Genomic DNA, 24,653 nt, shown 5'->3' with positions numbered 1-24,653 from the left:
AAGCGCAAAACAAGGCTTGGGGAGCATGGAGGTGGCTGGGGAGCCCCGGGCCCCGCGAGGGCTGCTCTGTTTACCTGTGGCTGCCCGCCCGCCTCTGATGCAACAGGCAGGCTCTGGTTACGTGAGGGCAGCAGCTGAAGCAGCTCTGGGAGTAGCCAGGACGTGTTGGGAAGGGTCTGCCTGACCTGAGCTGGCTGGGTCTACCCCCATGCATCCCACCCACTGCCCCCTCCCACCACTAGGGATCCCTCCCATGTTCCTGCCCCTGCTCCCCCACCACCACCACTCATGTTCCACACCCCCTTCCCATTCTGGCCAGTTCCACCTTCTATCACTTGCACTGTTTCCTATAACAGCCCCTCCTTTTTGTCTTTACCCCAGTTCCTGTCCTATACCCTCCCCCATCACTGGCTGTGTCACCCCATGTGAACCTTCATCCCCTTGCAGGGCAAAGTCTCAACCTCAGTCTTCTCCAGATGAGGGGACACCCTTAGTTGCTGGAGTATGAGGTTGGAGAGTGGAAGGGAGGGTTGGGGAGGAGTAGAAAGGGCCATAGAGGGGGATTTGGGAAGGGGCCTGGAGGATGGGGGATGTGTGCACAGGTGGAGCTAGGGTGAGAAGGTAGGAAGGAATGGAAAAGCTGCCTCTCCCTCCTCCAGATCCCCTCCCACAATGTCAGAATGGGAAGGCTTTGAAGGACCCTCCATGGCAAGTATAGTGTGGTCTAGTAGATAGGGCCTCAGGGTTAGAGAGCCTGGGTCCCCATCCCAGTTCCGGTTCCCACTCACTGCATGATCTCAGGCTGGTCACTGCACCACTGTGAGTCTGTTCGCTCATGTGCAAAATGGGGACAATAGCAGCCCCTCCTCCTGGAGGCTGGAATCATTTCGAGGCCCACCTTCAATGCCCCCTCCTCCCATCTGGGGTTCCTCTATCCCCATCCCTCCTCCCAGCCCAGCACTGACCCAGGCGGTTGGGGATGTCTGTGTCTGATTCAGTTTCCCCCATCATGGAGGCTCCTCCAGGCCGGGTCCCGTGTGTGGTGGCATCAAAGGGGTGTCTTCAAGGGTTTCTTAAAGAACTAGAGAGCCCTGGAGAGGGTCTGAGTGATGGAGGGGCATGGGGACCAAGCTTGAGGCATCCAAAGACTTTGCTGGGGGATGTGGCAGAGCTAGGAAGGAATTTCCTAGGGGTAGGACCCTCTGGGAGTGTAGAGCAGGCCTGAAATAAAAAACAGAACTTGGATTGGGGCTAAGGACAAAAAGCCAAAACTGAAGTCTGATTCCCATCCTGACCACTGTGGGCCAGCTGGAGGCAAGTCACTGTTCTCTTGGGCCTCCTTTTACCCCATCCACAGATTTGAAAGAGCCTGGGGTGGCCTCACAATTCACCCAGAGCTGAGATCCTTTTCAGGTCATCCCTACCCTCATGCATGCTAGGTTCCAGCTTGAATGCCTCATGGGACAAGGAGCTTACTGCCTCTCTCCCGGCTACCCTCAATTCCTATCTCTGGGGCTGTCCTGGGAGCAAATCCTACTGAGTCGGGTCTGGGAATGCCCACACCTCCACCTTGGCAAGGAGGGGAGGCTGCCAGCAGAGCCCAGGAGCAAGCACATGAGGGTAGGTGCGAGGTCCTGCTGGGTAAACCAGCCTCATGGAACCTTAGTTCACGCTCTGAAAAATGGGGGCAAGGACGTATGGGGTGAAAAAGAGCAGAGGATCACAATGCACCCAGCAGGAACAGCCCGGAATGTGGACAATGACCGCTTGGGAGGCCCACTGGCCTGACCAAGTCTTTGCTTCTTGCGCCCCCTGGTGGCCAGCGGGTGTGAACGTTCTCTAGGTGGGAGCGGGAGAGGGACATGCAAATGAATGCAAATAAACTAGCGACATAGGGAGCCCCCAGGCTGGGAGTGTGAGGGGTCTTCAGGCCAGAGTCCTGCTCTTTGAATGGAAAGGCTATGAGTCATTAGCTGAGATCGCACGGAGGGACTGTGGGTGATGCGGAGCCCTGGGAGGGTCTGGGGCACACCACGGCTGTTCCCGCCTAGGTCACAGGGCAGGAGCAAGCCCTCAGCAGCCCCTGGAATATATGCCATTAACTTATTTAGCTGCCTGTCTGGCCTGTCCGTCTGACCCCTAGGTCTGACAGGGCTGGCCTGTCTTGCTCACCAGGGCATCCCCTGGGCAGGGCCTGGCCCACAGAGGGCAGTCAAGGTTTGCTGGACAAATGGCTGCTTGATAGACAGGTGGAAGGACAGTCGGACAAGAAGTGCCTTCAGAGTGGGCAAACAAGAGGGAGAGTGACTCTGGGGGATGCCACACACCAGTCAAGGCCACTAATGGGGTGGACTTAAGGATCCTCCCTCCCCGCAAAACTGAGCTGGGGCAGTGCAGAGGCAGCATGGTGGACTGAGGCCCCTAATACATCCTAGAAAGGGGAAAGAACTGACCTATTTCCTGGCTGTGGGAGGTAGTCCTTCCACACCTCCTGTGTTCATGAACCCCGTTCTAGGCCCTCAGGCTCCTCCACAACACTGACACCCCACCAGGACCCTCTCTCCCCTAGGGTGCCCCTGACTCTTGGCACCACTCTCTTCCAACCAGAGCAGTGGGCCTGGGACTCACCCTGACTCTACCCCAAACAACTCCATTCTGCTCTCCCCGCTCTCTGGTGCTGGATACTGCACTGACACACAGCTGACCTTGGAGGGGTACAAACTGTGCACCATGACCTTCCAGCCTTGACAGTCATAGCGGTCAGTATGGGCTCTCCTGCCAGCAGCAGATATTGACTCAGAGCAATTTTGGCAAATACAGTAAGGTGGAGACTAATGATACTGAGGCATCAAGTTTTGCTGGTGTCAGGTACAGATGGGTCTAAGACCCCACGAGTGTTCTTCGTCTCCCCTTCTATCTGCCTAGCTCAACAACCCTAATGGGAAGACGGTGACTTCCCCATGCTTCCCAGCAAAATTTCTGGGTGAGACCTCTCCCTGGGTCACACGCTCATCTCCACCCAGTCTCGGTGACCTGGGAGAGGGAGGCTCTGATTGGCCAATGAAAGGTAGCTTTTCCATATGGCCTGAGTCTGGGGTGGGCATTTCTGCTCAAGACAGAATGCGGGCCATGCAGGTAGGTGCACAAATGCCCCCCTCAGCCTGTAGGGAAGGCCCAGCCCAGCCTTCCTTGTCCAGGAGGAGAAAGGGAGGACCAGAGAGACCCAGCTCTGGGCCCCATGTCACACAGCATGTCAGAGAGAGGGCTGGGACTAAGCCAGACGAGTCCGCTGTGTGACCTTGTACAGCTCATGCCACCTCTTGAAGACTCTTTTCCCATTTGTATTTGAGGGTGACACCTGCCTTACAGGGCTGCCTGAGGATGAAGGATGAAAAGATGACCCTTGCAAAAGCCCCAGCATAGTGCCAGGCACACAGTGAGTGGCTGATCAGGTTTAACAGGGTGGCAGTTATTGGTCTGAGGGGCCATGGCCATGACCATGTCCATGATTGATGGGGGGCAGGCAGGTGTCCAGGGGCAGCAAAGCCTTATCTCTAGACATTCACAGAGGAACCGAGGCTCTGGGCAGAAGAGGAATGTGCTGACCACACTTACTCGGTCTTCAGTCCCTGCCAGACCCCAGAGTTGTGTCCAAAGGCCTGGCTTTAGTTGGGCTGGGGGATGAGGGTCAGGGAGAGGTGTGAGACCCTCAGGGCTGCAAGGCCACCCTGATGAGGCAGCACCTGAGGCAGGAGCCTGGTTGTGGGACTGGGAGAAGTGAAACCCAGGGCTTGGAGGGTCCGGGTATGACTCCCACTTCTGGTCAAGGGTGGTGACCCCGCCTCACCTCTCTGAGCCTGTTTCCTCTTCTATAAAAGGGAACTGTGCGTACAGGCCCAGGACTGGAAAGGCAGGTGAAGTCAGAAGCCGGGGAGACTGCAACTTGACCCTATAAAGACCACCAATCACCCTGTGGGGTGCAGTATCGGGGGAAAAGTGGGGATGGAAGACTCTGAGAGGCACAGTGGGCGGCAATTCTGAAGAGGAAGGGGCCAGGGTCTGTAGGGACACAGGCAGGATCCAGAGGAGCCACAGAGCATTTTATTCCGAGGGGCTGCAGCAGCAGAGGGACGGTAGAAGACACGGGGTGTCGGAAGGGCAGTATCCTTGAGGCTGGATGGTGGGAGGGACCAGGGCAAAGACGAGGAGGGAGATGGTGGTCTGTGGGCCCAGGGCTGGTGGGAAACCCTGTGCAGGCCACTGGGGTGGGCTGCTGATGCTCTTGGCAGCCCCCCCTGCTCCAGGCCCTCCTGATGCCCCCTAGGCAATCCCACAGCCTGTGGGACTCCCCAGTACCCCGAGAGAGCTAAACGTAGCACCCAGCAGCTGTTCACGAAGTCCTCACACCGCACAGGCAGGAGCTCTGTTGTCTCTCGGTTCTGGGGAGGCGCTATTGCTCTGGGGCTGTGAAGGCCCGGTCCTCACCCCAGCCCTCTGAGAGCGCCATCACAGTGCCCAGCAAATGAGCAGGGCTTTGAGAGCTACAAGAGTAAGGGCTAGAAAGTCCCTCAGGGGCCTCCCATCTGCCGGGGTCTGCCCTCCACGGGCACAGAAGAGCAACATGCGCGGCCTTCCTGGGCGCCATGCTCTCCTCACGTGGTCAGCCACACTCTTGGTGTTGATGCCTCCCTGCAGGCCTCACCCCTTGGCTTTTGGGCCTGGCCACATGGCTGGCCTTGACCAATGGAACAGCCGCAAGGTGAACGTCGTGCATGCTGGGGCTGCTCTCTTTGGCACCCGGTCCCCAGAGAAGCCTGGGCTGGCCTGCCTGGGAGGCCATGCCCAGGAGGACTGGACCCCCAGCAGCCAGACAGCAGTGGTCAAGATTCAGATGTGACAGCAAGGCCGCCTCTGACTGTGCAGCCCCATCAAACTCTGATGAGTGCCAGATGGTGGCCTCCAGGTCAGCCCGGCCAACCTGCCCAGCGGGGCCCAGCCCACGTTGCAGAACTGCGAGCAGGCCCACGACTGGTGTGTTGGCCCCAGTGTTCTGGGAAAGTCTGTCATGCGGCAGTAGCTGACAGCTACAACACACATCACTGGGCGCAGCACCCTCCGCTGCCTGACGAGCCACTCTGACAGAAGGGAAAAGCAGAGACCAGAGAGGGGAGGGACTTTCTCAGGGTCACACGGCAGGTCGGCAGTGGGGCGAAGATTCCTGAGCTGGGTGGGTAACCGCCATGCTGGGCTCTGCCTGAGAGAATGTGTGTGAGCAGAGCAAGCAGTGGGCACGTGGCAGGTTAGGAGAAGCATGGAATCCCCTTTCTGCCTTGGCAGGGGGAACTTGGGGTTGGGACAGGGTCTGTGGCCTGGATAAGGGGCAGGAAGGTGGCAGAAAAGAGCACGAGGGAGAAGGGCTGACGACGTCCTGAGCAGCAGAGGGCTTAAGGTCCCTACCACCCTGAAGCCTCCCACTGATGAAAGCATCCTACAAGCCCAGGGAGAAAGCCCACATGGTTAGACAAGCAAGTCCCTTTTGGGACACTGAGAGGGTGGGTTAGTTCAGAGCACGGAGGAAGGAGGCTCATGACCCCACTTGGCACTGACCTGCATCAGAGGGGCCAAAGCACCTCCAAGTCTCTTCTGAGATCAGGCTGAGGAGGGCGGGGGTGGTTCCTCAGGGCTGGAACAAAACATGTGCAGCATCCTTGAGGCCGAGGTCAGAGGCCAGTCGGGCCTGCTCACTTAGGCGAGATGGGACTGGATCACCCTCCGGTCCCCTAAGACCACTGGCCTCAGCCTTCAGGGCATCCTCTGTAAAAATGGGACCAGCCACCCACTTCAGAGGTCATGGTGGGGACTCATGCAGGACCGGGCCCTTCAAACCCACAGGGCTGGCACAGAGAAGGGGGAGAAGCGCATCACGCCACTATGGCCTTTTTCAGAAGCACCTGCCTTTTCACAGTGGCAGGCTCAAGCAAGGCCTTCGAAAGCACTCGGGACACCGTGAATGAAAAGTCAGAGCAATGGCTTTTCGCAGCCCTACTGTGCACAGGGTGCCACGCGTGACACTACACAGTAAACTCTCATCCGGATGGCTGTCACCGACCTGCGGCACAACAAACCCAGAGAAACGCACGGGATGCTACCCTCAGAAACAGCGGCGTGCCCATTCTTATACATCCACAAGGCTTATTTTGTTTTTGACGATTCTTGTGTCTCAGTTTTCAGAAACAGTGACACAGATTTTTTTTTTCCTTCTAAACATCTGGTGGGGGACAGGCATGCCAGAACCCCTAAACTGCAGGAGCCAGACATATCTCAAAGTCGGGTTCCAGCTCACAGCACGTGCCCATGTGTTCAAATGTATGTTTATTACGTTAACAAAAACTCTCTCCCCCGTGTGCAAGGACTGCAAGTGCTTTTCATTTTGAGGCCGTCTGGTGCTCAGTCTGAAGCCTCCTTCAGCTCCGGGGCCCTCCCTGCTGCTGGTAAGGCTCCCCCTTGCTCCCCAGCTCCGGTCGCACGCACCTCCTAGATGTTCCTCCAACACTAGCCCCAGATCACCAGCCCCAGGGCCTCTGGCCTCACCAGGGCACCTCTGTCTGCATGGTGTTCAGGCCTCTGCTCCCACCTCCCTTTTCTTCCTTCATGTATCTGAAGTGCTCTGGTCTGTTCCGTGTTTACCTGGTCGCTGTGTGCTTCCCCGTGAGACCAGGAGCACGCGGGTGTTGGTCACTGCCGTGTCCCCAGTCCCCAGCCCAGGGCTGGACCCACAGCAGAGCTCAGGACTAGGTGCTGAGTGGCTGAACTCTCCCACTACAGATGCCAAAGGACAAGAGGAAGCCACCAGATACCATGAGATGAGGAAAGGGAGCTAAGGAGTGAGAAGCGGCAGTTCCTGGCTGAGCAGCAAAGGTCCTTACAGTGAGGAGGCTGAGAGCAGCAGGAGGGCGCGGTCCCCGGAGCTACCTGTGGCCCTGGGCAGCAGCGTTCATGTGGTCCCGGATGCTGATGGCCTGTTTGAGAAGACCCTCCACGCTGCGGAAGTAGACGCTGCTGTCGACGAGGTTCTTCACGGCGCTAAAATGGGAGGATGGACCCTGTCGGCACCACGCCTGCTTTACCCTCCCCTTCCCATGCGTGCAGGTGTATCCTCTCAAACGGACGTTGGTGGAGGTTCTGCATGGGCTCAGGGCTCAGCAGGCACCTGGGGGATACTATGGTCCTCCTGGAGGGCTCATCATGGGCTTCAACTTTAGATTTCTCTGCCGTGCCTAGATGACATCCATCCAACAGAGCACATGATGGCCAGATGCAACTTTTTTTTAAGTTTTTATTTATTTATCCACTTAAGTAATCTCTACACCTAACACAGGGCTCGAACTCATGACCCCGAGATCAAGGGTCACATGCTCTTTCTCCTGAGGCAGCCAGGCACCCTAGATGCAACTTTTACATCCCTGCTGCTAGATCAACTAATCTTTTTTTGTTTGTTTGGTTTGGTTTTTTGTAAAGATTTTATTTATTTATTGGAGAGAGAGAGAGACAGCACAAGTAGGGGGAATGGCAGAGGGAGAGAGAGAAGCAGGCCCCCCGCTGAGCAGGGAGCCTGATGTGGAACTGGATCCCAGGACCCTGGGATCACGACCTCAGCCAAAGGTAGACGCTTAACCAACTGAGCCACCCAGGTGCCCCTGGATCACCTAATTTTTTTTTTTTTTTTGATCACCTAATGTTTTGAAGACGCTATAAGCATGTAAAGATACCCTCAAAGACATCTTGCTTTCCTCTTAGATAACCTATTCCTGCCTCTGAAGGAAGCTTATCAACTCAACTATGAAAAGCTCTGGAGGTGAGTTTGGAGGGAACTAGAATAATTCACCACTGTTTGGTGGGGGGGGGGCACCACGGCAAAGCTGTGCTAACCTCGTGTTGGTGCCACATTGATGAATGTCTAAGGAAAATGGCCTTTCCAAAGGCACTAGAGGAAAATGTTTACCAGGCCACTCAGGGCCTTGCTAATGCCAGCAAGTCACCTGTGTAACATCTGCAGTAAAAATAAAAATGTCATTTTAAAGCCCTTCTAATAAAGACCAAGAAATCACTCCCATTGATTATCAGCCAGGGACCTGCTGGAAAATGGCCCGGAGATCAAAGCGGGAGTGGGGGCAGGGAGGAGTCTTGGCTGTCACCTGCTCTGTTAGCTTGCTCATCTTAGCACCACCAAATGCAGTCAGCTTTTCTGTGTTTGCCCACCTTGATAAAAAGCTCGCTATTATAAGTTCCCTACTGAATAGTTTACCCCAATTTAATACCTTTAAATTTTACACCAACTGTTAACACTGTGTAAAGCATTTTGAACAACTAAAAGGTAAGGGCTCTTTCATGTCCGTAAAGGAAACCTGGTCTCTTAGCATAGAGAAATTTACATCTCCCTCAAGAGAAGTGCTCAGAGTACACTGGCCTCCTGCCTAGCTCAGCATGGCCCAGTGGAACTTTCTGGAACATGGTAGATACATTCTTTATCCACTGACTTGGCTGCTAAGCACCTGAAATATGGTTATGTGAGACAGAGGAGATGAATCTTTTATTTCATTTTGCTGCATTAAAATTTTAAGCATGAACAGTCACCCATAGCCTGGACTCCTGCACTAGATGGGGCAGCTAGAAGAACCGGGAGAAAAGTACGGACTCTGACGTGTTCTTCCTTTAACCTGGGCCTTGCTAGCGAGCTCGCAGCTGTCCAGAAGCTGTCTGGCAGCTGTTTGGCAGACGTGAGACAGAAACTCCTCTACTTCTTTTCTACTCTTCCTTGAGCTAATTAAGGAGGGTATCTGAGGCCACCATCCTCAAGAAAACGCCATCTGTCCCAGTGGAGGGGCCAAGGCTGCTGATGCCAGAACACTCAGCTCAGTGCCCCTGGCAGCAGGACTTCCTGTCAAGGAACCTTCGCCCACACAACAGAAACAGGCAGGCCAAGCCCACGGTGCCACAGATGAGAACTGCCGGTGTGTCCGGCCTCCACCAAAATGACTTAGCCAGCACAAAGGGCAAGCAGCACTTCTAAATGAAACTGCCAGACTCCCGAGGCAAACAGAAGAAGCCAGGACGTTAAGTATAGTTAGGGGAACCAACAGAAGAGCAGGAGGCAAGCCCTACAAAGGTGCAATGATGAAAAGAAATGCTGACTACCGCTTTTTACTCTCTCACACACCTTTCCCTTGGCGGGGGCGGGGCAGAGGAGATCTGAAGATTTAGTGAAAGCTAAACACAAACTAAGAAGAATAAGAATAAAGGGTCCACTCACGTTCACAGCAACACTATCCACAGTAGCTAAAGCATGGAAGCCACCCAAATGTCCACTGACAGATGCCTACGATGTGGTGCCCCTATGCAATGGGATGCCATTCGACCTTCAGGAGGAAGGACATTCTGACACAGGCTGCCACACAGGGAGACCTGGGGGACAGCATGCTGAGGGACAGGAGATGGACACAAAAGACAAATACTGTAGATTCCAATTGTGTGAGGTCCCTAGAATGGTCAGATTCTTAAACAGGAAACAGAATGGTGGATGCCAGGGGCTAGGAGAGAGGGGAAGGTGAATTAGTGTTGAACGGGGAGAATTTCAGATTTGCCAGATGAAAAAAATTCTGGAAATGGATGGTGGTGATGGCTGCACAGCATTACGAATGTATTTAATACCACTGAACTGTACACTTAAAAATGGTCAAGGTGATAAATTTTATGTGTATGTTACACAATAAAAAAAACCGGAGGGGCGACTCGCTGGCTCACTCAGTGGAGCTTGCAGCTCTTGACCTCAGGGTCCTGAGTTTGAGCCCCACATTGGGTGTGGAGCCTACTTAAAATTAAAAGAAAAAATTGGAAAGAAATCAAAATTTAAGGGGCACCTGGGTGGCTCAGTCCATTAAGAGTCTGCCTTCAGGTCAGGTCATGATCCCAGAGCCCTGGGATCGAGTCCCACATTGGGCTCCCTGCTCAGTGGGGAGTCTCTCACTCTCCCTCTGCACCCCCCGCACTTGTGCTAATAAATAAATAAAATCTTAAAATAAATAAATACATAAACATTTAAAAATAAACAGCCATATTTGTGCTTTGGCCCTCCCCCCAAGCTGCTGTTCATCCCACTGGCCAATCTGTGGTCCTGGCTGTGGGATGGAAATGCCCCTTGAGGCACTGGCTCCTGGCCCAGTTGGTACCTCCCCGAAACCGTTATCACCCCTTCCTATGACACATGGGGAGGGGCTCAGCTCCCTGAAGAAGCCTGCCTGAGGCACGTGCGGGTTGGGCCAATGGTGAGAAGCACAGGCCTGGGCTGGAACCTGCTGTGTGGCCAGGTAAGTCAAGATCCACATGCTTCAACTCAGGTGCATTCAGCAGGGCAAGATTCACTGGGCAGCTGGCTGAGATGCCCCTGAATGCCCAAGAGGTGCCCCCGGCAGTGGGGAGGCTGCTGTGCTCACCTGCAGGCATACTCCACTGTGTAAATGGCTCCCTGGCTCTGCTCCTCCCACCGCTGCATGTCAGCCTGTGGGGGATAGGAAGCTGTTATCGAGGGGGCTGCCACCTCCACCCTCCCAGTTCTCTGGGATGGAGCACCTGATCACCCATCACTGCGGCCACAGAGACCAGCCACCTCCATTCTGATCTTCCCTCCTACAGATCCCCTCCCCCACCAGCCTGGGCTTTCTCTGAACACCTGGCTAACGTGCTTCAGAGCTTCTGCACTGGCTGTTCCCTCTGCCTGGCACATCTTTCCCTCGGGTCCACACGTGCTGCCTCCTTCTCACTACACAGGTCACAACAAATGCACATCCTGCGTCCCCTTCTCCCAAGTCTGTCCACCCATGGCCCCAACCTGTCTCAGTGACCTTGTGCCTCCTTGCCGGGGTCCCAGCTTTGACTCCTCCCCCAACAGCCCCAGCTCCACATGGCAGGTCCTGGCTCATGACGTGAGGACTCTGGGGGAGGGCAGGGGAAAGGGCAAGTGGAGCTCACCTTATGCTGGGCCAGCTCGGGCAGAGAGCGGCGCACGTGTTCCTGCAGCCGGTATAGGGCCACGGACGGCTCGTTGGCAAGGACATAGACGCTCTCAGTGAACTTGTCTGTGACTGGATTGAGAATCAAGTTGGGGGTAGGGGTGGGGGGGTGGCAGAACAAGGGGAAGGGCAGCAGAGACACAGGGACAAAGCATAAGACTCTTGATTGATTGCTTAATCCATGAGTCCAGCTAGGCAGTGAGGACTGCCCAGTGTCCCACCCAGGAGCTAGGTGACCTGTGGCCCTGGTGATAGGTGGAAGGAGATGGTCACAGAAAAGGCCTCACTTATCATGATGTTAACACATCCAGTGGGGCACCTGGGTGGCTCAGTTGGTTAAGCGACTGCCTTCCGCTCAGGTCATGATCCTGGAGTCCTGGGATCGAGTCCTACATTGGGCTCCCTGCTCAGCAGGGGGTCTGCTTCTCCCTCTGACCCTCTTCCCTCTCGTGCTCTCTCTCATTCTCTCTCTCTCAAATAAATAAATAAAATCTTTAAAAAAAAATATCCAGTGGACTCATGATCTTTCCCCTCCCAAGCCCACCTGTAGTAGACACTGCTTCTGTCCACTTGGACCCTTTCACATTCCTTTTATCCCAAGGAATGAATCTGAGATTCTTCTTCAGAGGGTCCCACCAGTTACTGGACCTGAAAATGCCTGGAAGCTTAGATCCCTGGATGGCCTTCAGCCATGACTGACCATCAAAGGGTATTAAATCATGTCCCATGCCTTTTGTTGGGACAATGTGGAGGTATAACTCATCCTTCTGAGTTCTCCTGACGGATCAGGCTGAGAATTTTACCTGACAGCACTCCTTGCTCAGCTTCCTCCCTCTCCTATTTCTCTCTCTTCCCTCATCCATTCTTACCACTACACTGCCCCCACTGGTCTGGGTGTGGCCACCTCCCACCTGAATACCAAGTTCAGTCAGCTCCTCCCTGGTCTCCCTGCTTCCCCTCTGCCAACAGTCCAATCTCCACACAACAGATGAAGTGAGCTCCTAATGAACCTATCAGATATGTCCCTCCCTTGTCTGAAATCCTCCCATGGCTCCCATCGACCACAGCATAAAATCACCTAACTTACTATGGCCCATAAGGCTCTACATTCTGCCTGCTGTTGACCTCCCTGCCCTCCTCACCCTCCACCCAAGGCACAATGACCTCCTGGCTGTTCCTTGAATACCCTAGTACTGTCCAAAAGAACTGAGATTATAGAAAGGTTCTATAATCTATAGTATCCAATAACATAGGCACTAGGCACATATGGCCACTGAGCACTTGAAATGTGGCTAATATGACTCACAAACTGAATTTTATTATTTTTTTTAAATCTTAATTCCAGTATAGTTCACATACAGTTACATTACAGTTACATACAGTTTCAGGTGTACTAATGTAGTGATTCAACAATTCTATACATTACTCGATGCTCACTGTATGAATTTTAAATTTTACCTAATTTTAATTAAATTAAATACCCACAAGTATCGTGACCAGGAGCTGCCGTATTGCCGCACAGCTCTGAACACTTTGCCACCTCAGTGACTTTGCACCTGTTGTTCTGCCACTGACTCCCCCTTCCCTCATTGGCTTCTTTTCATCCCTCCTGTCTCAACTCAAATGTCACCTCCTGGGCAAGGTCTTCCCTGATCACCAAGCTTAATCAGATGTCCCTTCCACCTCATTCTCAACCTTCAGCACCTTGTTCATTTCTCTTACACTTTATTAGTTACATGTGTAAAAAAAAAAAAAAACAAAGCTTGGATTCTTGAGGGCAGGAGATTCTCTGAGCCTCAGTTTCCTCATCTGTAAAAACAGAGTGATAATAGCACCCACTCAAGGTTTGTTACAGGGATGGACCCCATGCTATTGCCCAGTACAGTGCGGTGGACAAGAGAGAGAACCCTGGTGTGTCGGGGATTCAAAGGAGGCTGTGCATGAGTCTGGCCAGTGTCAGTCTGTCTAGCTCACTACTGCGCCCTCAGTGGGGCAGAGCCCATCCTGCAACCTCTAAACTGTATGTACTCTAATCCTCCTAGTCCTCCTCATTTTGAAAATGTGCATAACAGCTTACCCTTCAGTGTTGTTGCAAGAAGGTGGAATGAAATGTACTTGTGCCTTCTAAATAATCGACTAGAAATAACGTGTGTGATAAAATAAAAACCTTTATGACTCAGAAATAGTTTGTGGCAGGGGCGCCTGGGTGGCTGAGTCGTTAAGAGTCTGCCTTCGGCTCAGGTCATGACCCCGGGGTCCTGGGATCAAGCCCCGCATCGGGCTCCCTGCTCGGCGGGAAGCCTGCTTCTCCCTCCCACTCCCCCTGCTTATGTGTCCTCTCTCACTGTGTCTTTGTCAAGTAAATAAGTAAAATCTTTAAAAAAAAAAATAGTTTGTGGCACTTTGTAATTTGTAAACACGTTGACTCACAAGTATTTTAACGTAAACCCAGACAATTGCGTAAACATATTAGGGAATAATACGCACAGCGACTGCCAAGTCCCAGGCGTTCTTCTAATGCATTACAAACATCAGGTCATTGAATTCTCACAACAAACCTATGGGGGACCGGGAGAGACTAACATACACCCCATTTTACAGATGACAAAACCGAGGCACGGAGACTTTCTAAAGGTTTTAAAACTAGTCAACGGCCGAGCCAGGATTCAATGGTAGTTCAATTAGTTTCCCCGCATGCTCCCTCCAAGCCTTTGTCCCCTCCTGCCCTGTCGGGTCACCCTTCCGCCCAGCCCAAGGCTCTGCACCACCTTTCTTTCCCTTGAGTTGCATCTCCGGTTCCTCCATAGCTACCTCGGACCGATCCGAAGACCGGAAGCAGAAGTTCGGCTGTGGGGAATGCTACCTAAATCTCCCCCTGTGAAACCAAACGCTGCGCCACTCTAGTTCCGGTGTCAATTGGCCTTCCTTCCCCAGTCCTTTCTGAGTACCCAAACTGGAGAGAAGCCGTGAGTGAGAGACTGGGGAAGGAGGCACACCGGTAGGCGGGTGAGGAAGGGGCGGAGAATCCCTGAAGCTCCAGAAGGGACACCTAGTCAGGGAGGGGCAAGGGCGCCCTCCCTTCCCGAACTCCCTTTTCCGGGGGTAGAAGAATTGGGGAAATGGTTCCAAACATTGCCCACTTCGGGCTGCTTTAAACGGCCTTTCTGTACCCTCCTGCTGCCATCAGATCCTTACACATGCTCATAAGCCTCCAGGACCGCAAAGAGGGCATTGTTGTGGACGGGTGCAACGGCAGTGGCGCCCCTTTAAATCCCTGACGCCCCGACTGCTCCCCGCCCACCGTCTTCCCAACTGGAGAAAGTCCCACCCATCCGGCCTCAACGGGAGCCTAGCGGCACCCTCTGGAAAAATCTGTGGGCGGAGCTGGGGGGGAGTGACGGAAGACAGGCGCAATGAAATCCTCAGAATCCTCTGAGGCTCCACCCATCCCTTCTGACCCGGCCGGGCTCCCTCCGGAGATGCCGGGGAAAGAGTGCGCAAGCGCAACAGCCTGCTTGGGCCCCAGCGGAAACCACGCCCCTCCCTCAAGTCTTAAAGGGCCAGAAGCAGCTTCTACAGCTCTCGCCTTTAGGCACTTTTGGGGAGGCAGGGTGCGCAGGCGCAGTGGGAGAGCTCTGGGGTGGGGGTAGCGGTCGCGTATCAAGTTGCTCTCTGTCCCGGCAGAAGAATCCAGGACGCTGAGGGTCCAGGTTCTAGCTTGCTCCCTCCTGTATCAGTTGAAGGAGAAAAGTTTGTGAATTGGGCCCCCAAGTTTTGGGGGACCCGTGCTTGCGGCTTGGGGTGACAGAGGCTCTTTAGAGGTGAGTGGACCTGCTGGATCTGTTTGGGAGGGACCGATGGGGATGGGACCAATCACATCTTTGTTGAGCACTCACTCATTCTGGGGCCCCCCCAAAAAATAACTACAGAGAACGTTTATTAAGCTCTGCCCGTATATAAGGCCCCCAGCTTAGCTGTTTACAAGCGTGATTTTAGACCTCACTTCCCTATTTTATTAATGAGTAAATTGAGGCTCAGAGAAGTTGTCATGTACCCAAGTTCTCCGCCTATAATTGGAGGGATTTGAACCCAGGTAGTTGACCCCATTTTAAGTAAAGCATGTTGTATGTGTCCTAGTGAGGAGGGTGGAGGAGTGGGCCTGAAAAGCAGATGGACTCTGGTTTTTACTTCCCAGCTGAGCTAGAGTTTAGCCACCCTCACTGCGCAAAGTTGGGTATGCCGTTGGTGCCTACTTAATAGGAGTTGTTGAGAATTATTCTCTCTCCCCTTTTGGTGCTTCCACCAGCTTCCCCCATGGAGCCCACCCAGCCTGCAGAGGACCTCAGTGTGACCCAGCAGCTCCCCATCCCAGAATATGGGGACCCTGAAGACCCTGGGGATGAGGCCCCTGATGGCTCAGATACTGTGGTGCTCAGTCTTTTCCCCTGCACCCTGGAGCCTGGGAATCCTGAACCGGATGCTGGTGCCTCCTCACCTCAGGGTAGGTAGGATATTTCCCCTGGACTCCTCCTGCGTCTAGGATGCAAGGACAATGGAATGTCAGGCCCAAGATAGGACCTCTGTCTTTATGTTCCACTACCTGGGATGTGTCTTCTCTCTCACCCAGTGAGAGATTACTTTTATACATGCACACACACATACACACATATGTATAGATGATGGCTAAATCCACATGACGTAAAAGTTACTATTTTAAACAGACTTGCATACAGTTCAGTGGCAGTAAGTACATTCACAATGTGTGTAACCCCCACCTCTATTATTCCAGACCATTTCCATCACCCCAAAGGAAACCCCATCCCCGTTAGTAGTCACTCTCCATCCCTCCTCCCCTGCCTCCATCAACAGTAATCTACTTTCTGTCTCTATGGATTTGCTTGTCCTAGACGTTTCATATAAATGAATCATACAACATGTCTTTTGTGTCTGGCTTCTTTTGCTAGCATGATGGTTTTTTGTTTTAAGTTTTATTTATTTAATCTCTACATCCCACCTGGGGCTTGAACCCATGAGCCCGAGATCAAGAGTCACATGCTCCTCTGACCAAGCCAGCCAGGCGCCCCTCAGCGTGGTGTTTTTGAGGTTCATTCGCATTACAGCATGTGTCAGTGCTTCTTTACTTTTTATGACCTGATAATAGTCCATTCCAGACGACATTTTGCTTATCCCTTCATCCACTGATGGACACTAGGGTTGTTCCTCTTTTGGCAATCGTGATTAGCATTGCTGTACACATTGGTGTACAAGTTTTTGTCTGAGCAGTTGATTTCAGCTCTTTGGGGTAGATACTTAGGAGTGGAATTGCTGGGTCAGATGGTGATTCTGTTGACCCTATTAAGGACCCAAGGATTTCTTTTGGCTAGAGTCCTTGAACACGTTGAATTCAGTACTTCCTGGGGCCTTGGTCCCTGCTGTTCCCTCTGGGCGGAAAGTTCTTCTCACACCTCTTCCCAGGGCTGGTTTTCTTCAACTGACCAAGCTCTCGGTTGGTGTCCTCTCCTCAGAGTGGCCCTCCCTGACCACCTTGTCTAAAATGGACTCACCCCCGCCCTCCCCTCTTTCTTCTCTCTTCTACCTGCTTTTTGTAGCTCCTGAACACTTATTTCTTTATTTCTGTCTGACCCCCCCCCCCACTTTGAAGGCAGGGACTATGTCTCATTTGCCCAGAATGTCACCAGGTGTAGAGGAGAAAGGCTCACCAGGAGGGCAGAGTGAGTGAATGGTGGAGTGAGGCACTGTCTTTGGTAGCTTCAGGCCCCCAAAGACTTGTCTGAAGCCCCAGAAACATACTGAGAGGAAACTGAGGCCATTTCTTTCTCTTCCAGGAGGCAGCTCCCTGAAGCACTCAACAACCCTCACCAACCGGCAGCGGGGGAACGAGGTTTCGGCCCTGCCAGCCACCCTGGACTGTAAGTGGGCCTCTGGTTACCCACCCCACCCCCCCGGCCTCCCTAAGTAGTAGGGCAGGGGCAGGAGGAGTGGCAGGGGCTGAGAGGAGCAACTTTGGTTGGGGTAAATTGAGGCACGGAGCCGGGACGGGATGGGTGAGGACTCTGGCTCTCTCTGGCCCCTAGCCCTGTCCATCCACCAGCTTGCGGCCCAAGGGGAGCTGAGCCAGCTGAAGGAACATCTGAGGAAAGGTGTGTGTCCACACGAGTACACTGGTGTATCCATACCTGTCTGACCACACATGTTGGGGTATGCATGTGGGTCCTGAAATGACCTGAGGCTCCACGTATGTTCACCTATCTACACGTTTGAGCATGTCCACACATGTAACCCCCCCGCCCACGTCTGACCCCAGCCGCCTGCCCTGTCCCTGCTCCCGCAAGCACTGGGGAGAGTGGGCAGGGGTGCATCCCAGTGGTACCACCCCCCTCCTGCCAGGCGACAACCTCATCAACAAGCCGGACGAGCATGGCTTCACCCCACTCATCTGGGCCTCCGCCTTCGGAGAAATCGAGACTGTCCGCTTCTTGCTCGAGTGGGTGCGTCCAGCCCAGCTCAGGGCTTCCCAGGGACTTGAGGGTGGGCTGGGGTCTGAGTCAGCTGGTGCCATGTCTGTAAGATGTGGCCGCAGTGGGTATCCCAGGATTCCAGGCGATGCCCCACCCATCCCATCACCACTCCCTCTGCCCCCCACCCCCACCCCACTGCAGGGTGCTGACCCCCACATCCTGGCCAAGGAGCGGGAAAGTGCCCTGTCACTGGCCAGCATGGGCGGCTACACAGACATCGTGGGGCTGCTGCTCGAGCGTGACGTGGACATCAACATCTACGACTGGGTGAGGCACCAGCCACTGGCCCTGCGCACCTCACAGGGTACCAGGCCTGTTATAGGTCCTGAGAACACAAGACAGACCCATCCCTGACCTCGCAGAGCTCCTAGTTTAGCGGGGAGGAAGAGGAAGACGATACATAAGCAGTCAGCTGAAATGTGAATACCGCTGTGATAGCAGACACACAGGCAACTGCAAGGGCCTGGAAGTGGCTTACATAGCCAAGGGAAGTCAAGGAGGCCTTCCTGAAAGAAGGGGTATCTAAGCTGAGACCCAAAGGAGGAATTAGACCAGGTGATGAGTAGGAGGAGGAACCACATTAAATTAGAGGGTTGGGGGTGTTGTGAGAATCTGGAAAAGACAGAATGTTGGTTGCTCTTGCCCCTGCCCTTAACAGAATGGAGGGACACCACTGCTGTATGCTGTGCGTGGGAACCACGTGAAGTGCGTAGAAGCCTTGTTGGGTAAGTGGGAGTAGCAGCTGGCCCCCCAGGAATCCTGAGGGCCAGGGAGGGGTCCAAGCTCTGCTTGAACAGCTCTTGGGATGCGTGGTCACTATCTGCTTTTCCCAGAGGACTGATTTGGGGACAGGAGACGGTGGGATAGTACCGGGGTCTAGCTAACTGGGTTGAACACCCACACCCTCCTTGCCTCAGGGACCCTGGAGATGGGGATTCTATTGGCCACATTCTTTGGAGAGCTCAGGTTCTCATCCAGGCCCACACCGGCAACCAGCAGGCCTGTGGCTGTACTGTGAGGGATCACTGGACCTCCCAAATCGCCATGCCCCATTCTGGGCTCCCAGTCCCCTACCCCCACCCCCACCCCCCTGTACACCTGCTTTGCTTTGCAGCCCGAGGAGCTGATCTCACCACGGAGGCTGACTCTGGCTATACCCCAATGGATCTTGCCGTGGCCCTAGGATATCGGAAAGGTCAGCCTGAGACATGGGGCAGTGACAGTGTGCTGTATGTAGGGTGATTGCAGAGGGGTACACAGGACATGCCTCTCGGACGTGTCACATGCCAGCAGTGAGAGCGTTCATGTTAGCAAACATCTAGTGCCACAGTGTACCTGGCCTGGGCACGTGCAGGAGGCTGATGTGGGTCAGCGACTGGGTTCATGATGGGATACACACAGACACTGGGAGGCCCAAAGGGAGCTCTGGCCCAGCCCCATGATAGGTGGGAGTCAGGGAGGGCTTCCTGGAGGCCCAAGGGGAGGGAGGGAGAGTGGTGTCCAGGCTGGAGGAACAGTACACACACACACAGGCCTGGCAGAATGAGGATGCCAAGGAGCCACAGCGCACAGGCTCACTGAGGCTAGCCCTCTCTGTGGCAAGAGGTAGGTGTGAGTAGGGCCCATAGGCAGACCCCAGTTTTGATTCTCCATTTCCCCCTTCAGCTTCCCCATCTAGAAAATGGAGAGATATTAATAGAACCAAACCCTTGGGGTCATGGGGGGATTCCTCTGAGTTTTATCCCACTTGGGACAGAAATCATTCCTCAAGGCCCCTCTCATCCTTTAATAAAAGTCACAAGTCACCAATTTTGTTTGATAAAGACTGTTTTTATGACTCTAAAAAGCCTCCAAAAGTGCATTTTTACAAACCATGGGGAAGTTGAGTTTCCTGGCTTGGGTGCCTGTCTTCCCAGCTGTACTCTGGGGAGAGTGTGGATTTCCCCATGTGTGATGTAGGTCCTCCATCCATGTCCCAGGGCTTGGAGATCCCTCTCTGCCCCCGAGAGGCAGGGTGCAGTTCTCATGGTGGGATACCCCAGCTCATCCCCCAGGAAAGTGTACACTTTGGCCGTTGCCCCTGCAGCCTCCATTGGATTCATGGCCCACCTTTCCCCTGTCCTGTTTCCAGTGCAACAGGTGATCGAGAACCACATCCTCAAACTCTTCCAGAGCAACCTGGTGCCCGCAGATCCTGAGTGAAGACTGCCTGCTGGGGACTCAGATACTCAGGGAACAAAACAGTTGACCTAGAACTAGCTTCAAAGGCAGCTCCTGGACAGACAGTGGGGGGGGATCCTTCCCGAGAGGAACCAATAAACCTTCTGTGTGCATAACTTGAAGGACTTCACTGTGCTTCCCCAAGGGTCTCCTGGAGGAGTCGGCTACCCAGTGGCCTCACACCCTCTCCCCCAGCACTCGCAGGTGGTAGATGACTACTCGGCCAAAAAAGTCAGTGGCGTCCTCAAGTGTCATCTTCAGCTGGTCCACCTCGGCAGCAGGCACAGGGAAGGTGTGAGCACAGGCAGTCAAGAGAAACAGGTAGCTCATCATTTCCCATCCACCAGCCCCAGCTCAGACACCACCAGTATGCTGCATGACCCAGCACACTGTGAGCCCCTCTGAAGCTCTCACATAGAACAGGTTACCATCAGCGCATTTTACAGATGAAGCAATGGAGGCCCAGAGCCACTTGCTCAAGGTCACACACTAGGATCCACAGCCTTCAGAGGCACAGACCATCCCCTCACCCCTCCACCCCAGAGGCCCAGGCAGGATATCTGAAGGGAGTTGTTGTCCTCAGGGTAGAAGTCCACAATCTTGCAAAGAGCCTCACTCCCCTGGGAACCTGCAGCAGGAAAAGGGGCAGGCTGTGAGGCTGGGGTTCCCCTCCCAAACCCCCACCTTCCAGAGCCTTCCAGTACCTTCCAGGTGGCCCCGGCGACTGGAGAAGCCCCCCTGAAACTGGATCTGCAGCTGGGAGACACGGATGCGCTGAGGAAACTCTAGTATCACCCACTGGGAGGGGCCCTGGAAGCAGACAGGGAAACTGAGGCTCACAATCACTTGCTCAGAGCCCTGCTATACCGGTCTCATTCACACAGTCGATGGTGGTGGGAGGGGGCCGTTCGCACACATTCCTCCGTGGCCAACTTGACTCCCCAGCTGGAGTTCTCCTTAGCTCTCAAGGCACTCTGGACCCCTGAATCTGATTCACGGGAGGGGGTAGAGGATCCAGGGAGAGGTGCCTCACCTGGTCCGAGTTCCAGCATGTCTCCTCATTCTGGTCGAACAGATGCTTCTTTCCAAACTGCCGGGTGTTGCGATTCAGCACTGAACTCACCCTGGAGGCACCAGAATCCGGGAGAAAAGAGGGGCTGAACCAAGCGCCGAGTTCCCGCCCACCAGAGGGCCCGCCCCCCCCCCTCGCCTCCAGCTTCCCCCGGTACCCCCAGCTCTGTCAACCCGGGGCTCAAGGGCCACGCCCGCCGCTGCCCGGCGGCCAGGTTCTCACCTGCTCACTGTCTCTGGACAAACCAAAGAGTGAGTCATTTCGGCTCCACAAAGCCTCACGGCTCAGAGCTGACTTCGGCCGGTGTTCGAATCCCGGTGCCAACGAAGCCGCAGCAGCGCGAACTCGACCACGCCTGAGTCTGCGAGGGTTTCAAAGAAACTGCCAGTGACCCGAGGCCAGACTTTAACAGCGGGTCCAAGGAAGGGAAACAGGTTTCCTGTGGGTTTGCTCAGGCTCCGAACCTCAGTCTCTCTACGAACAGCTCGGAGAACCAAGCGAGACCCGGAACCACGAGGACACCGCGCAGGCGCAATGTCACTCAGACCCGCCCAGCCTGCGCTCTCGGGGCAGGATGTAATTTGAGCCCCGCCCTTCCGTGCCCGCCTCTTAAAGGGCCTTCATCCGGTGATTAAGTTTCCATTGGAGCTGGAGGTCGAAGGCAGGCACAGAAAACATTGTGTGCCGAGTGTGTGTGGGGCGCAGTCTCTGATGCCTGTGGGTATAGAGCACTGGTTTTGGAGTCTGAGAGATAATGATGTCTCCCTACCTGGGGAAGTCTGCCAAATCCATTCTGTAACTGCTAATGCTGCCTCGCACTTCACTGCCTCCCAGGGACCAAAGGAAGAGCCGAGGAAGAGGCCACGATAGTGCCTGTACAGCGAGTCTTCATCAACCTCCCGTGTCCCAGCTGGAACACAGGAGGCTTAGCCTCCAAATCTTTCTTCCTAGTAAATGCTGCCTGGGACAGGCTTCATGGATCAAGATCCTGCTGAGCCTGAAGATGTTTGAGAAAGGGCAGGACACCATCCCATCTGCATGAATGGAGGGTTCTGAAACTGATCAGCCACTGGCAGGAGGCTGCAGTTTCCTGGCTTTAGCTGAATGGTCTAGAATCCAGCCCCTTTCTTCAAGGGCTAGGGGAATGGTTCTCTTGGCATCCTACTAGTATCGTCCCAAGCCCACTCCAGGACGGTGGGGGCCGGTGGGGGGGCTGGCTGGGAAACTGGGACACTAGCGGAAGGGTCGCCCCATCAGCCCCTGCCTGCCAGGACTTCCTGCATTCAGTCATGGCCTGGTGCCATCTAGACCTGGCTCTGTTGGTCTCAGGGCTGGGGCCAGGACTGCGGGTGGCAGAAAAGACCTCTCTATTCCCAGAGGAAAGTGGGAAGAGCATGGACCCTGGAGGGCCCAGATTTGGTTCAGATCCTGGGTGGGTCACTCACTCACTGGCCTGTGATCTTGGACAAGCATGTTGACCTCTCTGAGCCTCAGTTTCCTCATCTGTGAAATGGAGGGAATTCTATTTATAGGACTGCTGGAGAACTCAGTGGACTCAATGGACTGACACATAACAACAGTGGCCAGCCTTTGTTAAGAGCCAGTCCTGTGTTTGACTTGAAGCCACATTCTGTCTCCATCCACTGGTTCATCAAACCTGTGGTACTGGTCCATGTCACCTCCATTTTACAGCTGAGGATAGAGCCAATGTCCCCCAGGGAAGAATCATGGCCCTAGGGCCCCCCTTGCCACTCTTGGTCTTGGCATGGAGCCACCTTGCCCACTGGGATGAGGCCAGCTCAGTACCCTCTTCCCGCCTCCTCACCCCACTGGCGCCTGGGCATGAAAGAACCTCCTGTTTCTCCAGGGAATTAGCAGCTCTAAGCTCCCAGCAGAGCAGCCAAAAGTGGTCCATTCATTTGCCTGAGTGAGGAGAGACTAGGCACTCCCTCCCTCCTCACCCAGGCGATGGGGCAGAGGAAGCTCTGGAAGAGCCAGGAGCTGCCACTCCAGTTCACTGAGGGAAACTGAGGCACAGAAAAGCAAAGTCATTTTGCTAAGGTTATCCAGGGGCGACCAGGATTCAAACCTCTCTGGCTCTGGAGGTCTCTCCACTGAGCTGAGTTTTGCATTTGTCAAAAGAAGAACAGAGGCTCAGAGAGAGTCAGGTATTTGCTGAAGTCACACAGCAAGTATGGGTCAGCAAAGTGTCTCTCTGGGGATGCAGCCCCACCCATGGCAAAAAAACAGGTCCAACTTCCCATGTGTTTGTCATGGCAGAGCAGGGTAGGGAAAGGCCTTCAGAAAGCTTCAAGCCTTGATTTCCGCCTGGGGGATAAGTGTAATGATTGCTTCAGCCTGGAGAGTACGTAGGGGTGGATGTGATGGTTCCCAGGCCAGCAGCCCCCAGCGGGGCAGGTCCAGGTGTGATTCATCTGCCAGGGTCTGCCTGGGTCCAACAGGGCCTGCCTCAGAATACACAGATGCACGCTAGCTTCCAGCTGGACTTGTCCGTCCTGGCAGGGTGCGAGCCTGGGAGCCTGGGAGCCTGGGGAAGTGGGGGTGACAGTAGGAGTGGGAGGGAGTGGCCCTGCGTGAAGGGACTGGAGTGAGCTCACCGGGAGCCACAGCTGGGTGTGTTGAATGGTAAGCACAAGTGGCAGGGCTCTGAGATGGATCTCGGGAGGACTATACATCTCCATGTGGGTGCCAGGGGTGCCCAGTGATTTTAGTTGGGTGCTAGCTGTCTGGAGGTGCACCCATGCCTATAAACAGGGTTGGAGGTGAACAACGTGGGGCAGATGTACCTGTTGGTGGCTGCCGAGACAGCTAAGGTGCAGTGCGTGCATTTGAGTGTGAAGGGACTAGAGGTGGGGCTGAGTTTGGTTGTGCAACCAGCATGGCTTGGGTGTGACCAAATGAGGTTGTATGTGGTCTGTGTGACGTATATGTGGCCTTGCCTCTCATGTGGTTGTATATAAGCCACCTGGGATGTGATGTGGGTTAGGGGTTCGTTGGTGACATTGTGCGACACATGTGAATGTGGCTGCTTGTGTCATGTCCATGTGTCACCTTGGGCATGTTAAGAGGCACTTTGGAGGGCTACTGTCCACCTCTGAGACCCAGCTCTCCTGGAAGGTCCAACCTCCCTGCTCCTGTTCTGGCCCGCCAGCCTCCTCCCCTGCTTCCTCCCCCAACTCGCTCCAGCCCCTGGCCTGGGCCCCAGTGTGGGGGGTACAGAGAAGGCACTCAGGGCTGGCAGGGGTGGCTCACCCAATCCCAGTGCAGGCCTATAAATAGCTCTTTGAGCCCAGCAGATTCCCAGGCAAGGTTGCCTCATTCAAGCCCCCAGCAACAGCCGCCCCCCCCCCACCTCCCCTGGGCCCCAGGCCAGCCCCTCTAAGCTCAGTCCTGGCACTGGCCGGGGGGACCTGGGGGTGGAGAGGAAGGCGTGTAGAGAGGTGGGGGCAGTCAAGGGTGAGGGTCAGCTTGGCTCTGAGGCCATGAACCTAGGCTCCCACTTGGTCCGTACCCATACTGTACAACCTCAGGCAGGTGGTCCCATGCCTCTGAGCCTCAGTTTCTCTCAGCTGGAAAGTGGGCAAAACATAAGAGCAGCCCCCATCTTATGTGTTTACTTCCCATTTCATTCTCTCAGCAACCCTGTAAGACAGGGACTCTTAATTATCCTCCTTTTAGATAGGGTAACCAAGGCACAGAAAGACAAAATGGCTGGCCCAGAGTCACTCTATTAGG

General features: G+C 54.4%; 3 protein-coding genes across 7 annotated transcripts; 1 reads left to right on the top strand and 2 right to left on the bottom strand.

The window, feature by feature from the left end:
* Positions 1 to 4,079: 4,079 nt before the first annotated feature.
* BORCS8 (BLOC-1 related complex subunit 8) lies at positions 4,080 to 13,927 on the bottom strand. 3 transcript variants are annotated; one of them, XR_003606679.1, is made up of 6 exons: positions 13,835 to 13,927; positions 11,026 to 11,138; positions 10,491 to 10,555; positions 6,927 to 7,083; positions 5,608 to 5,683; positions 4,080 to 5,254 (listed from the first exon to the last, which is right to left on the bottom strand). XR_003606679.1 is itself a non-coding variant. In XM_028087112.2 (6 exons), exons 1-5 carry the CDS (start codon positions 13,869 to 13,871, stop codon positions 5,650 to 5,652), a joined length of 360 nt encoding a protein of 119 aa, XP_027942913.1. In that variant the 5' UTR covers positions 13,872 to 13,927; the 3' UTR covers positions 4,080 to 5,254; positions 5,608 to 5,649. The 3 variants fall into 3 exon arrangements, 2 of the variants coding, with proteins under 2 accessions (XP_027942913.1, XP_027942914.1); XM_028087112.2 differs by having other exon boundaries at positions 6,973 to 7,083; XM_028087113.2 differs by having other exon boundaries at positions 4,080 to 5,250; positions 6,973 to 7,083.
* A 75-nt stretch (positions 13,928 to 14,002) lies between these two features.
* RFXANK (regulatory factor X associated ankyrin containing protein) lies at positions 14,003 to 19,941 on the top strand. 3 transcript variants are annotated; one of them, XM_028087109.2, is made up of 10 exons: positions 14,003 to 14,072; positions 14,751 to 14,887; positions 15,373 to 15,567; positions 16,913 to 16,996; positions 17,162 to 17,227; positions 17,475 to 17,575; positions 17,747 to 17,872; positions 18,264 to 18,330; positions 18,720 to 18,800; positions 19,737 to 19,941. In XM_028087109.2, the coding sequence occupies exons 3-10, from the start codon at positions 15,381 to 15,383 to the stop codon at positions 19,805 to 19,807; spliced, it is 783 nt and encodes a 260-aa protein (XP_027942910.1). In that variant the 5' UTR covers positions 14,003 to 14,072; positions 14,751 to 14,887; positions 15,373 to 15,380; the 3' UTR covers positions 19,808 to 19,941. The 3 variants fall into 3 exon arrangements, with proteins under 3 accessions (XP_027942910.1, XP_027942911.1, XP_027942909.1); XM_028087110.2 differs by having other exon boundaries at positions 14,015 to 14,064; XM_028087108.2 differs by lacking the exon at positions 14,003 to 14,072 and having other exon boundaries at positions 14,666 to 14,887.
* On the bottom strand, positions 19,421 to 21,415 carry NR2C2AP (nuclear receptor 2C2 associated protein). The gene is made up of 5 exons (XM_028087111.2): positions 21,120 to 21,415; positions 20,859 to 20,949; positions 20,530 to 20,635; positions 20,386 to 20,453; positions 19,421 to 20,119 (listed from the first exon to the last, which is right to left on the bottom strand). Exons 1-5 carry the CDS (start codon positions 21,155 to 21,157, stop codon positions 20,003 to 20,005), a joined length of 420 nt encoding a protein of 139 aa, XP_027942912.1. The 5' UTR covers positions 21,158 to 21,415; the 3' UTR covers positions 19,421 to 20,002.
* Positions 21,416 to 24,653: the final 3,238 nt, after the last annotated feature.

The sequence above is a fragment of the Eumetopias jubatus genome, unplaced genomic scaffold, assembly GCF_037043125.1.
Source record: "Eumetopias jubatus isolate StellerSeaLion01/CBP00866 unplaced genomic scaffold, mEumJub1_p1.0 scaffold_1, whole genome shotgun sequence".
In the NCBI taxonomy this organism is placed as follows: Eukaryota; Metazoa; Chordata; class Mammalia; order Carnivora; family Otariidae; genus Eumetopias; species Eumetopias jubatus.
The sequence above is the reverse complement of the archived record's forward strand: the minus strand, read 5'-3'. Positions and strand labels throughout refer to the sequence as shown.